The 13,792-nt window shown below is 39.7% G+C and overlaps 1 protein-coding gene across 7 annotated transcripts in view; it reads left to right on the top strand.

The window, feature by feature from the left end:
* The window catches only part of MPHOSPH9 (M-phase phosphoprotein 9), a 28,731-nt gene extending 16,826 nt beyond the window's left edge, over window positions 1-11,905 (top strand). For 6 of the 7 annotated variants that reach the window (XM_042441807.1, XM_042441804.1, XM_042441808.1 and 3 more), the window contains 13 exons: window positions 202-289; window positions 1,064-1,279; window positions 2,117-2,164; window positions 2,945-3,009; window positions 3,355-3,456; window positions 4,403-4,540; window positions 5,307-5,497; window positions 6,288-6,452; window positions 7,528-7,651; window positions 8,190-8,290; window positions 9,116-9,363; window positions 10,244-10,312; window positions 11,105-11,905. In XM_042441807.1, coding sequence (XP_042297741.1) covers window positions 202-289; window positions 1,064-1,279; window positions 2,117-2,164; window positions 2,945-3,009; window positions 3,355-3,456; window positions 4,403-4,540; window positions 5,307-5,497; window positions 6,288-6,452; window positions 7,528-7,651; window positions 8,190-8,290; window positions 9,116-9,363; window positions 10,244-10,312; window positions 11,105-11,206 — 1,657 coding nt within the window. In that variant the 3' untranslated portion in view covers window positions 11,207-11,905. The remainder of the gene's footprint in view (window positions 1-201; window positions 290-1,063; window positions 1,280-2,116; window positions 2,165-2,944; window positions 3,010-3,354; window positions 3,457-4,402; window positions 4,541-5,306; window positions 5,498-6,287; window positions 6,453-7,527; window positions 7,652-8,189; window positions 8,291-9,115; window positions 9,364-10,243; window positions 10,313-11,104) is intronic. The other variant, XM_042441806.1, reaches the window with a different exon arrangement.
* The last annotated feature ends 1,887 nt before the right edge of the window (window positions 11,906-13,792 follow it).

The following is a 13,792-nucleotide window of genomic DNA, read 5'->3' as shown; positions in this document are numbered from 1 at the left end:
TGCACATACTGTATATGCTATCTTGCTAATTTTGAGGACAAGAATACTGAAGCATTGGAAACTATACTTGCAGTGTCTGGGTTCAAATAGGTTTCCGGTGGAATTTCAGCCATTTTTGACAGTCGGCCATGTAAAGAAAACAGTCTTCCGCGTCCCCCCCCCCCCATGTAATGCTTTTTAAAATATTTTTTTAAAATTTAGATGTGACCATTTGGAGGCGGCATTGAATGAATCTAACAATCGCATGCAAGATCTTGAAACGAAAAATAACACCCTGGAAATGGAAGTGGTAAGTTTACGTTATGGCTGAATTCATGACTGAGTTCGTCTATATTAAACAAAAAAGTATCAAGTGACAACTCCTGCCTCATCTCTCAGTTTCTTGAATGATTTCTTTGTGTCACAGCCTGGATCCTGATATGGCACAGATCATCACTTGCTGAGATGCTCAGTTTCTTGTCCATGTGGATCCCTTACACACACATACACAAAATACATCTTGCTCTTCATAAGGAAAGCTCTTGTTTCTAATACAAATGATACAATATAATGAGTGCAGGGGAAATCTCATCACTACAAAAACAGACAATTTGGTGGAAGTATCTATTTACAAAGAACCTAAAAATGTCTTGCTGTTTTTATAAAAATTAAACAACTGCACACAGTCTAAAGGGCATGATATAGGAGAGAAAAGTTACCGTATGAGAGGCAGTGGGGAAGAAGAATTAGTAGAGTGTGTGGAGACTTAAGCGGGATGTGCACACACATTGTAGTATCTTGTCGTGTTGTCTATGTGCGCACCTGTTGGATGAATGAAGAAAGGGCTCTAAGGAGCTCTCTGAAAGTCCTTTGCTAGTGATCTGGCCACACTTGAATGGGAAAACTCATGGCTTTTTGTCCATAAGATGTAATTCTGTCAAAAATAAAAATGGAAATTTATTTGGCCACTGAATTGTCTTGAATCTGGTACTTCAAAATATTACAATGGTTTCTGCTGACATTTTCAAAGTAGGCATCCATTAAATGCACACCTTCTGTGACCCTTGCCTTATCTGTGTTTCAGACAGACTGGAGGGATCGCTTCTGTGCTGTCAGCAATACAGCGAAGGCCTTGCAAGAACGCATTGAAGAAATGCGAACAAGCAGCAAAGAGAAAGATAACAGCATCAGCCGTCTGAAGAGGAGGCTTAAAGATCTAGAGGAAGCATTTGAGAAGGCCTACAAACTGTCAGATAATAAAGATGCCAGGTTAAAAGAAGAGAACAAGATGTTTCAGAATGTAAGTTGGAGAATGTAGGATAACATTATATTTGGCGACTGTAGAAGTGTTGATTAAGTTCAGCTAGAAGATCAATTTGTGATGCTAAATGCTTCAGAACATCCTTTTTGAGGTGTTTCTTGGTGAGGTGAGTTCTTAATTGAGGTGATTGTACAAACTGTAATAGGAACCTTTCCCTAACATTGATAGTTATGCTACTCCATCATGGAATGCCCCTGCACTGGTATTATAGCTCTCTCTGCTAAAACAAATGTACCTTTGTATTAGGACTCTCTCTCTGTAACAGCATATGGACTTCAAAGGGACTGTGAAAAAGAAATGTTATTCTTTAACTCCAGATGGTTAGGTGTTGGTTTTCAGCACCTGGGAAAACAGACCTTCATCTCTGCCTACTCATTTTCTTTTTGTCTCTAGCAGCTAAATAGATGATCTCAAACTGTGTTCCTAGTTTTTCTAAACTAATTCAGCCAGAGATAGGCTAACATTAATTATAGAAAGCTCAGTTTATTTAAAATCTATTTTGTGGATTTATCTCATACTAGTTTTGAATAAAGTTTCATAGGTTATCTGCCTACCTCTCCAGTTGTTGAAATCTGTAGTATTGTAAAAATGTATCATGTCCTAACACTTATTTGAGTGCTTCCTATTCATCATAGCGAAGCAGGGCTTTAGCCCAAAACCTTTGATATTGACAATCCGATGTTTTAACTTTCCTTTTATGATAACTTTTTGATGTGAAAATAAATCAATAATGGACATGAAAAGCATATTTGGTGAAATTAAATTTTAGCTAATTGGATTGCTACTTCAATGATTTATAGTGTGATCTTTTTGTAGCTTTTAGGAGAATATGAATCCCTCGGGAAAGAACACGAAAGAGTAAAGGTGAGAATAAACTTTTGTGTTTACCAAAATGGTCTTAAGTGGAATTGACTTATATATGAAATACACTGGTGCCTCGGGTTACGAAATTAATTCGTTCCGCCATTCCTTTCGTAACCCGAAAATTTCGTAACCCGAAAAGGCTTTCCGTTAGCACTGGAAAGCCTATAGCTGCACTTTGCAGCATTTGAATTTCGCGCCGAAATGAATTTCGTAACCCGAAAAATATTTCGTAACCCGAAACAGTTTTTGCCAATCCAACTTTTTCGTATCCCGGAAATTTCGTAACCCGATCATTTCGTATCCCGAGGCACCAGTGTAGAGAGATCCAAAAACTAAAAAGGAGCTTTAGGATCATGAAGGATGTGTTACAGAGGTACACTGAAGTATTAAAAGAAACTCACATGTGGGGTGAGGAAAAATATATAATTTTGATACTAAGAAATAAGGCTTTTATTTGCATGCCAATTTAACAGGATCAGGTGTTATGCCTACCCAGTGGTCAGGCACATAGACATTGCTGTACAAGATGCCTCTTACACACTGATCCATATTATTCAATCTATAAGGTATCCCAAGCAATAGAGCAGGAATTCGGTGTGCATCAACTAAAGCAGTCTAGAAGCTGGGAATCACTGAGAGAGGCACTCTCCAGAGGAAGCTAAAGTCAAATTGGATTGATGACCAGATAAATGCAATTTGCATGTACAGTCTTTCAAGATTAGCAGCAATACCATTTTGGCATTGACTTTACACTATGTGTTCTTTTCTTCTTTCTCACAGGATACTTTAAATGTCACAGAGAACAAATTGCTGGATGCACACACTCAGATTTCTGATCTGAAAAGGTAAATGTACCATTCTCTGGGAGATCCTCAACAGGCAGCTGAGAATGTAGGTTGTGTCCCATTGGTGAACCAGGCAATGCAAGGAACTAATGTAGAAGAAAACATTTACATTCAGATCATATATAGGATTTGTTCATTCTTGTCTCTTTTACTCTAATCAATAAAAATCCACATGATTTCAATGCATTGGAGCTCCTGGTCCAGGCAGGGAAAGTGAAATTGATTGTGCAGAGCAGATCTGCACTGCTTGTTCTGCTTTGTTAACACTGACTGGCAGATAAAACTTACTTTAGATCTTTATTTTTAAATAATCTTGTAAAATGTTGTCTTTGCCTTCTGCTTTAGAACAGTCTCAAAACTTGAAGCCCAAATCAAGCAGTTAGAGCATGAAAACATACTTAAATTTCGTCATCTTGCGGACACCCACTTCAGAACATCTTATGCTAAGTAAGTGAATAGTTAATATGACCTTAACTGAAATATTCACGTCTCCTGAAACTGTATTGATTGTAAGAAAGATGGAATATATGTACTAGTTGTATGCTTCGGTTAAGAATAATCTCAGTAATACCAAGAGGTAGTAAGTTTTAGTAACTAAGGCCCGTTACAGACCGCCCAAAAGGGGCGGTCTTGGGCCGCTGCCAGTTGCAGCGCGGAGGAGCCGCAGCAGCCAAACCGCGCGACTCCTCCGTGCTGCAAAAAAGGAGTGCAGAAATCACACTCCTTCCGGCAACCCGGAAGAGCCGCCGCAAGTGCCAAAGCGCACACTCGCGACGGCTCTTCTGGGTTTAGACATCCGGAAGCTGCGCGTCCATTACGTCAAGATGGCCGCGCCTGTCTGTATAGGGCGCCACCATCTTGCCATATGGAATACGCGCGAGGGGCAAGGCGCGTCCGGAAGCGCCGCCCCTCGCGTGTATTCCTGGCGTAACGACGGCGCCGCTTAGGCCCGTCTGTAAGGCGCCTAAGAGATGAATACATTTCCTAAAACAGTAATGTTTTTATTAAGTTATTGTAATTTAAGGACTTTGGTAATGTAGGGCGAAGCTTCCTTATGATGCTGTTTTTTCTTTATGTGTATGAAATACTGACCTTCTACCCTGTGATGACATTCAAGGACTAACTGTTTAAGTTTGTTGGAGTGCTGTTATGTTGCCCATAGAATTAAAGCCGTTTAAAACAAATTAATTTTGTGTGTGTATGTGTTGGCATTTGTATAGTTATTTCCTGTTTCTTCATTTTGTATATACAAAGAAATTTCCTAAAGGGGTCTGTTTTTGACAGCTATCAATCTTTGATTTCTTGCTAATTTTGACTAGTACGATATTATGCTTCCTATTCCAGGAACAACAGTCTGAATTGCTCATTAATCCTTGCACTTTTTTCCTACCAGCAAATTAGCAGGATCTGATGTGAGTAGAAGGAAATGGTTGATACCAGGATCAGAGTATTCCATGTTCACAGGGCAACCTTTAGAAGCCCAAGACAATCTCAAAGACAATCGGCTTGAAGAAACATACACAAATTGCCGGTAAGGTGGCTTGGAATAGTCAGTAAAAAGTCTTTTTCCCATGGGGGGTGTCCTATTCTTCAAGGTTCTAGGGTCAGAATTTTGTGGCCTTCACAGATTATGTTGAACTGCAGCATCTAGTATTACCATTGGCTATGCCTGCTAAGATCTGCACCTAGTAGAGTTAAAGAGCAGGGTGTTTCTGCACCTACAGTATGGCCCAAGAATTTGTTTTTAGAACCGGTACTAAACTTGCAGTCCATGCCTTCCTGCGTCTTCCTGCCCAGTTGCTTTCCTAATTTCAGCAGTTTAATTTACAGAGAGAAGTCTTTTTGTTGTTGCTGTGTTTAAGCAATTAGAAATCAAATCCTTGTAGCTCTACTACAAATAATCCAGAGATCCACCAGTATACCCTAGTCTACCTTCTCTCTCTTAGAGACTGAAAACTTTGTTTGTCCCAGTCCACCACTGACAGACTTTATATTGGAGAAGACTTACAAAATGATCCTGCTGGAGTTTTGTACAGTCTAGTGGGAAGCCTGGAATGTGTTTTCTGCATACCTCTGTCCTTTGTATTCAGTGGGTAGTTAACTGATCCACACTAAGTTAACTGATGTTCATTTCCACCAGAATCAATGGAACTTAAGTTCAACCAATTTTGTGTAGCTCTGAACCCCAATCCACATAAAATGATGCTTTGAATTTCTTTCCTCTTCGAGTGCATCTCTTTTCACTGCTTCCATCAGTGTGATTATAAGGGAAACATAATCCTTTTGTATGTTTCTAGGCATCATTCGCCTCCAGAAAAGGACTCATCTCCAGATCCCTCACCAATAAATGAAATAGCAAAAAAAGAAGCCAGAGTCCCAGAAACGCCTATCATAAAAGCATTTAAGGAACTTGAAGAAAGGAAAGCATTGAAAAACTGGGGCACTCAGACAGGGAAGGAGGAGGAAGAGGAGGAGGTAGCTCCTGCAAGTAAGCCACCTTGATTTTTGTTCATTTCATGAGTCACAGCTGTTGGGTTTTACAGATATTTCTTCCTTAAACTGAATTAGAATTTGACTGGCTCATGTTTAGATGAAAGAGCCATGCAAGAACTGGTCCTTTGCACAGTGAACTTAAGAGTTCAGTTATTGGCAAAATTTGTTTTTCCTCAGACTGTGGAAGGGCTCTTCAAGTGGTTCATTCCCTGACAGTAAAGTTTATGAAGAGCTATATAAGGTTTTCTAATGTTTTAACAAAAATCAGGGTTACATAATACTGGATTCTTTTAACTGGATCACTAAAAGGCAGCAAACAAGGAGTTAACCAGAATCATCTTCATATTTAGATGATACAAAATTGGGGTAAATGTAAAACCTTGAAAAATTTGGCCCAAATGCCTTGCCAGGTATGTGCTCATTTATAATGTTATAGATGTATTCTCTCCTTTGTGATTTGATATCCCTTTTATTTGCATTCATTTATTCATTTGGACTAGTTTTGTAAGCAGCCCATGCAGCTTTAATTTTATTTTGGATCATTCACTCTTTTGACATTTTTCTGCCCATGTTTGAAAAACTTGGAAACCTGTAGTCGAAAGGTCATAAGGGCTTTCTCAGCAAGACTTGTTCCTGGTTCTGTTTTTATGTATTCTGGACTTCTTGCTGTTGTTTTTTTTAAGTGTCTTCAGGCTTGCTGCTCCAGATATTTCTATTTTGCTATGAAAATGTGGGGGAAACCCCCACAAATAAATATATTCACCTTGTGGTGTGTTTCGTTTTAGAAGCAACCACTCGGCGTCCAACTGTTGGATTTGATGAAACAGCTCTTAACGCTAGCCAGTCTCCAGAGAAAGGCAAAGACCAGCTCAGAAACAAAAGATACAGCTCACCAGGCAGCCAGAGGTCCTCATCTCTGCCACCTTCTAACAGGAAATCAAATACTCCAAGTAAGAATTGCCAGGTTCATAAGTTAGGGTGTATGTGGAAACTGTTGCTAAAGATGTTAAACTTTTTTATAGCTTTGCATAGCTTATGTTTTTATGGTGCCCATGCTGTTGTAGGACCCAGAGCAGTAGGTTCAAACTAACTACAGGAAAAGAGATTCCACCTCAACATTAGAAAGAACGTCCTGACAGTAAGAGCTGTTCTGCAGTGGAAGATGCTGCCTTGGAGTGTGATGGAGTCTCCTTCTTTGGAGGTTTTTAAACAGAGGCTGGATGGCCATCTGCCAGCAGTGCTTTTATTGTGTATTCCTTCATGGCAGAATGAGTTTGGACTGGATGGCCCTTGAGGTGTCTTCCAACTCTGTGGTTCTATGACTATGCCATTTTTTGCTGCTCTTCTCATTTTTAAGTTTTTGTCACTTCTATCTTTAATTCAGACTTAATTTGTTAACTATAGGCCCATACAGACAGGCCAAAATAAAGCTGCTTTGGGTCACTTTGGAGGTATGCTGTTTAAATGATGCATGTGTCCTAAGAGTCCAGAAACCGCACCAAAGGATGGCTTTGATGCGGCTTCTGGACTCTTAGGACACATGCATCATTTAAACAGCATACCTCCAAAGTGACCCAAAGCAGCTTTATTTTGACCTGTCTGTATGGGGCCTATCTTTAGCTTTTAGGGATAGGCAAAGTAAAATCATGACATAAAATAAGAATGTAGCAGGCTTACCCATAAAACCAGCTGTCAACCCAGCTAGCTGTCTGGGAGTGCCACATTATGTCTCGTAGAACAAAAAGGAGTGCTGTAGATGCCAGCAATCCATTTCCACGGCCACTGTTTCCTCAGTGTAGTCCTCTCCTGCAAATGGAGGGAGTCACTTCTACTTCTTTTGGAGCTAGATTTGGACCGCAGGGTTCTAGTTCTTAATCCTTACCGCATGCTTGCCATTTAAACAGCAAACCCTGTGGGCAAGTCCTTGAATAAAATTTCATCGTTGTGAAGAATTTCATGAATGTAGCACTAAACAGATTCAGTGCCTGTTCTAAGACCAGAGTCCTGACAAGCCATTTCTTTCAGCAGCAAGGAGAGAAATAATGCTGACTCCAATTGCTGTGACCTACAGCCCCAAACGCTCTCCAAAAGAGAACCTGTCTCCAGGGTTTAGCCACTTGCTCAGCAAAAATGAGAACATGATGACGAGGTAAGAGCATTCTGGTGACTCACCTTTAAGGGCAGTTGGTGTGGTAAACTTAACATTGCAAAGATAGCAGTGTAAAAATAAATGGGTGATCCAGGAAATCGCAAGATCAGCAGGAAGTGGCTCATTTGTTTCTGTGTCTGCAGTGAACAAGTTGCCACACTGGATGCGTGGAGATAATAATGGATCATGGAGTAACAATTTGTACGGGGATTCCTTCCTTCATTGTAGAAAAATACAGCGTATCTCTTGTATCATCTCAGTGCCGTTTATGTAATTGATCTGCGTACAATTCTCATTTACCTACATCAGAGCAGATAATGTAATTTACTATTGGCATAAGGATATTTTTTACCAGCAGACCATAGTCATATTTTGTTAAGTTCAGCTTTAGTTGTTGCTATTTTTAATGGGAGAGGAAATGGCCTTCTGTTTAGGCACATCTTGTAGGAACAAAGGGTAAATCTTGTCAGTATGCAGTGAAGAGGCCGAGAAAAAATTTGTTCAAGTAATTCTGTGTTTCTTTCCCCTAAAATACTAGATTTGATGTTTTCCTTGATGATTTGGAAATGCCCACGCCTGCTTCGCAGTACAGCAACCCACGGAAACGGCTTCAGTTTCGCTCAGCAGAAGATACGGAAGGTAAATGTTCACTGTAGGTGGGGTTCTGTTTGTTTTTTGTTCCATAAAAGTAATTTCTGCCTGTCCAGCACACTGAAGCATCCTGTGTTTACAGGGACAGGATGCAGATGACTTGGGCTGGGGCTCCTCCAAACCATACACGCCTGTTCCTTTTTTGCGAATTCATTACCGTTTCACTCTCGTATTTGAGTTCTTTGCTGCTGCAACCAGCAGAGGGCATCTGAAAGTTTGAAAATTTTGAGCACATTCACTGAGTACCTTGTATTGAATTGTAATTAACAACAAGAAGGGACTTTTCTAAATTAGCTACTCTTAGGTATCCATGAAAGGGTGAAGCCCCCCTCATTCAACACCAATAGAAAAGCCCAATTCAGCACCAAAACACTCTGCTGTCCATCTGCCCAACTCCATTGTACATATGGATAATGTCTTCATTCGTCTATTGAAATCTCCATTTGGCTTCAAGCCCATGCTTGCTTGCTTCTTTATTTCTTTAATTTGTATTCCTTTTCCCCCCAGATAGGACACAGAGTGACCCAAAATTGCGAATCAAAGCGGCATACAATTTAAAAGAACAAAACAGTTTAAAGTGAACATTAAAATAGAATTAAACTATTTACAGTGTTAAAACAATTCACACCTCAAGTCAAAATAATGAAATGCAATGAAAAAGATAAAGAAAACACTGTTCTTCAATAGAGTTTAAAAAACCAGCCATTTTAGTAGTTCATGCCATACACATTAATCCATACATAGATACACATATTGCTCATCATTGTTCTATAGGGAGCTTATAGTGAGATTTCTTCTTCTTTTGTTTTTTAGGGGAAATAGAATTCCAGGCCACCAGCCCAGGGAAAGGCAGCCATACAAAGTCTTCCTCTTGCACAGATCCAAGGAAAGGCCTGAAGGTGGCTGCTTGGGAAGAAGAAAACCCTGCACATACAAGTGAACCATGCCTGTCTTTAGCAGCACCAGCACCCTATGAAGCAGATTTCAAATACATTTCAAGGATTAAGACTTTGGCTGAAACAGAGAGACTCTTTGATGAACTCACGCATGAAAAGCAACAGGTAGACACTGATAGTTTTGTCTCTTCGGATTTTGTTAAAACTCTGTGCATGGGAAAGATGCATTCCTCTGCAGTATCTGTTGGGAAAGAACTATACTAGTATTTGCTGTTCTGTGTTATAAAAGACTTTATCCTTTTGGCATAATTCCAAATTACTGTTGTGTGCCTTCGGAGTCATTTCCAACTTGGATTGGCACAAACCTATTATGGGGTTTTCTTGAGGTTGAGAATGTGTGACATGCCCAAGAGTGGGTTTCCATGGCTGAGCAGGAATTCAAACCCTGGCCTCCAGAGTCTTAGTCCAAGACTCAGTCTACTACACTACTCTGGCTCTTAATTCCAAATTACATGGAGCAAAATGTATGGCATCCATGGCATACTGTGCGTGCCCTTGCGCATCCTACAACCATGTAATACCTGCTCATATAAGTTTGAAATGTACCAATACTAAAATACAGGTAATTTGCTTCAAGCCAGCAATGAAGTGTGATTATGCCTTTTAGTAGTTTGAATACTGGAAATGTGGGTAAGCTCCTCTGTTTGGCATGATGTCACTGTGCCTAAAATGGCTTCCTTTTTGTCCTATTCAGAAGGCTGAAACACTAAATGGAAGCACTTTTTTTTTAAGATTGAAGGACAGAGTTGCAACACATTGCAGGTCCCATGTATATATAGTACGCCTGCTTCAAAATTACTTTTGGCTAATAAAACCTCAAACAGGAAATAAAGGACCACTTGAGTGTGGTCTGCTAACATAGTCTGGGGTGCTATTGTCCTAAGATCTGTTGAACAGGAGAATAATTCCTAGCTTTCTTGCAAATAAAAGTCCAAGGTAGTCTTACTGTTAGTACTTTCATCCTTACCTGCCTTTGTCCTCCTAGATCGAGGCCCAGTTGAGTCGAATACCTTGTGCTGGAGGGAGAATGACTCTGCAGGCAAGACTCAACCAGGTTTAAACTCTCATTTTGATATACCTGGGAGGGGTGTGTGCATGTGCTGCTTTTTCAGCCTTGCAGCTGAACCTAAATGGTGGTAGAAGAAATTGTCCTACTGCAGTCTCTCCTCTTAAGCCTAGCTCAGATACGCATGTTCCTTATTTGGCAGTGTTTGTGTTCAGAAGCTGACCTGCCTGTGTGAGTGAGCCACCAAAGATACAGGTATATTGTGCATTTTGGTTGGCCCAATAAAGCTATCACTGTTTGGTGGATTTTGAATGTTTTGGGACTTTGCTATATGGCCAACATGGCTACCCCTGGATACGTTTTCGACCACAGATAAAACACATTAATATTGCCTCAAATGCAGTGCTTCTCAATTCACGCTTTATGTTCAACTGAGTTGGGGGGTGTTGTTGTTCTTGTTGTGTGCCTTTAAGTCATTTCAGACTTATGGTGACTCTAAGGCAAACCTATCGGTAGGGTTTTCTGGGGTGTACATGTCCACAATTCTTTGTCTTTGTGTCAGGTTATTTGTTAGTCAGAGTTGGAGAAATAAAATGGAGAGAGGTTTATAGGTGGAAGGGATTCTCAAATTCCTCTCCAGGTACTAACATTTAATAATATTTCAAAATGGGTACCTTCATTCACATTAAAATGCTGCCCTTTTATGAACCACACGAAGCTGCTATTGCTTGTGAAACCTAGTAGAAGACTTGGTTTGAACTTTCCATTTCAAAGCGGTTGTAGTTGTCTTTGCTTGGTCTTGGAAATGGCTCCTTATGTGTGTTTCAATGCTCTCTGCAGGAAGCCTTGGAAGATCGCTTGGAAAGAATTAATAGAGAATTGGGCTCCATCCGAATGATTCTGAAGAAATTCCACGTTTTACGGACCTCTGCAAATATCTGAGATGTCTCTGTTTAAATTTAGATAGCCTTTTGTTTGCACTATAGAAGTCTAATAATTATGCACTCCCCAAATGTAAATGGTTTTGTATTTTTTGTAAGGCCTCCTCAGCAGTTTTGCTATCATGTTGCCCTTTACACACACTATTTTGTACTGAGCCACATATATTTTAAAAAATATTTTTCTTACATCAGAAGGAATAAACCTGTCAATTCTGTATTTTGCTACCTTTGAAGAAGTGTTAGTAGTTTTTTAACAAAACCAGTGGACATGAATTCTTTATAAGAATAGAGAAACCAAGAGGCAGCTTGTTTTCAAAAGATTATCATGTTGGAATTGATTTTGTGATGTACTTCTCACCATTTTTATAGAGTTAGTGGCCTGTCTGGTACAGTAAGTTATGAGGCACTTCATTTTGGTTTATGCTAAACACAGCACACAGCTTCTTCATGTGAAGTGAGCTCCAAACAATCGATAACACAGCTTGTCATTTAGACTAGAGATTGCATCTTGTTTCATAAAATGTTCAGTTGCAACAGTATTTTCAACAAATGTACAAAAGCAGGCTGGGAAGGTCTGTTCAAAGTATCTGTGTAAATGCATACCAAGGAATTGGAGAAAGAATGTTTCTCATTTTTATACGTTTTTATTTTGCATGTTTGTTGTAGAAATATTAATTAAAACCTAATTGTTTAAAATTGAGTAATCTTGGTAGTTGTTTAAGTTCATTAGGACCATTGTTGGGGTGGAGCACTAACTTCTTATTTCTGATTCTTTCATGTGGCCCCAAATCATGATGTCTTTGGCATTCCCAGATCTTCTGTAGCCTGCAAAAATAAAGAAATCTTTCTGTGATGCCTTTCTCATTGGCAGTTGCAGGAAACAGAGCTAGTAAAAGAAACTTCTTTGGCTCTTTCTGGTCTTGATACCACCCACATGGCTCTTATGTCTTCCACAGTTTCTTGACATTTTGAACTTAGCCTTCTTTCTCCCAACAACAAAGTCACCTTGTTGAATCAATGCAGTATATAACTCTGTGTCTGTATTGAATGGACTGCCGTGTATTAAAATTCACAGAATGGATCCATCCATCAAAGAATCAGAACCCTATTATTCCCCTTAAAACATTCCTGTGACTACTCTTCTTTAAGTCTGTTTGAAAATACCAGTAAGTTTTTATCACTTTTTTCTTCTGTATTTGTCAGTGAAGCATCGCCCAAAGTTGTTTTGAAATAACAATAGCTATCATTATTTGGTTTTTTAAAGAAGAAAATCCCGTCAAGGCTTCTTTTCTTTGCACTGTAGTGGATGTTATTTAAAAATTGTTCCATGTTTCTCTACATAAACTTCAATTCAGCGTGCTTAATATTCCCTTCTCCAGTGCACCTTTAATAAATACATTTGTAGATACTGAAGTCTACAACATTCATTGGGCTGCAATCCTCAGCACACTGAATTTAGAAGCAAACGTGCCCAAGTGGGCAACTGAAATGTTTTCTCTCTTGTTATCATCGTTGTATAATCTCAACTGTACTTCTAACACTCAATGTCCACTGATGTGCAGACACAACTACTGTATTTTACAGTTGTCTTTAGCAATTTGCCTTCTTAGTGGCTGGCTCCCAGGTTGAAGAATTCCCTCCCATGGGAGGCTTGGCCCCTGTCTTCTCTCTTTCCACTGAAAGAGGCAGCCTATCCTCCTGTGGAAATGAGTTCCAGAGGAGGTTGAAAGCAGCCACCAAGAAGGTTCTCTCTTGTGTCACCAAGCCAGCCTGCGATGGTGGCAGGACCAAGAGGAAGCCTTCCCCTGAAGTTCTTAGTGTTCTGGCAAGTTGATATAGGGAGATATGGTCTTTCAAATAATATAACCTGAACCTAAGACATATAAGGAGTAAGTGGGTATCTCTCCCAGTTGCTTAGCAAGTGCTTTGCTTTTAGGTTCTTAAACAAAAGCTCATGCAGTTTGCAACAACAGTCACTTACGAAGATGCAAGAACAGTGAACACAACCAGAACAAAGCAAGGCTGGAAGAAATGGCTTTTTAAAATAACAGTTTTTAAACTGGGTTTCTGCTGTTCAAACATGGGACGTCAGGTAAGTTTATCTCAGGTGTAGTTACCTAACCCAGAGGATGGGGAGGAGAAAATGTAGGAGGCCTCTAAAAGTGGAACTGTACATTTTAAGTGACCACAGTGCTAGAAATTAGGGAACGTAAGGAAAATTTCATTTGGGGCTTGCAAAATTCTAAATTTGGGGACACTGCTTTCATTTTGGTTCCCCTAAACCTGTGCATTAAACAAGAATGCTGGTGTGAATAGGCTTTTACTCTGATCCAACATGGTTCTTCCAGCTGATCTTTGTTCCCATCTTGGAGAACACTCTGTATTACAGAAAATTATAAAGCAACCAGCACAAATAGTATAGTTGGCCAAGAACACAAATATTTTAGTATATAACAATGCTACTGTCTGAGGTCCAATTTGGTTGCTGTCTTAACCTATAGCTTACTCATCATACAATGGATTAATCTATAGCTTACTCATCATATAATGGAAGTCTCAATTATGGCTCTAAAAGCCCCGCTCTGGA

Source organism: Sceloporus undulatus, chromosome 10 (assembly GCF_019175285.1).
Source record: "Sceloporus undulatus isolate JIND9_A2432 ecotype Alabama chromosome 10, SceUnd_v1.1, whole genome shotgun sequence".
Lineage (NCBI taxonomy): Eukaryota > Metazoa > Chordata > Lepidosauria > Squamata > Phrynosomatidae > Sceloporus > Sceloporus undulatus.
Note: the sequence above shows the minus strand (reverse complement) of the source record. Positions and strands in the feature narration are given on the sequence as shown.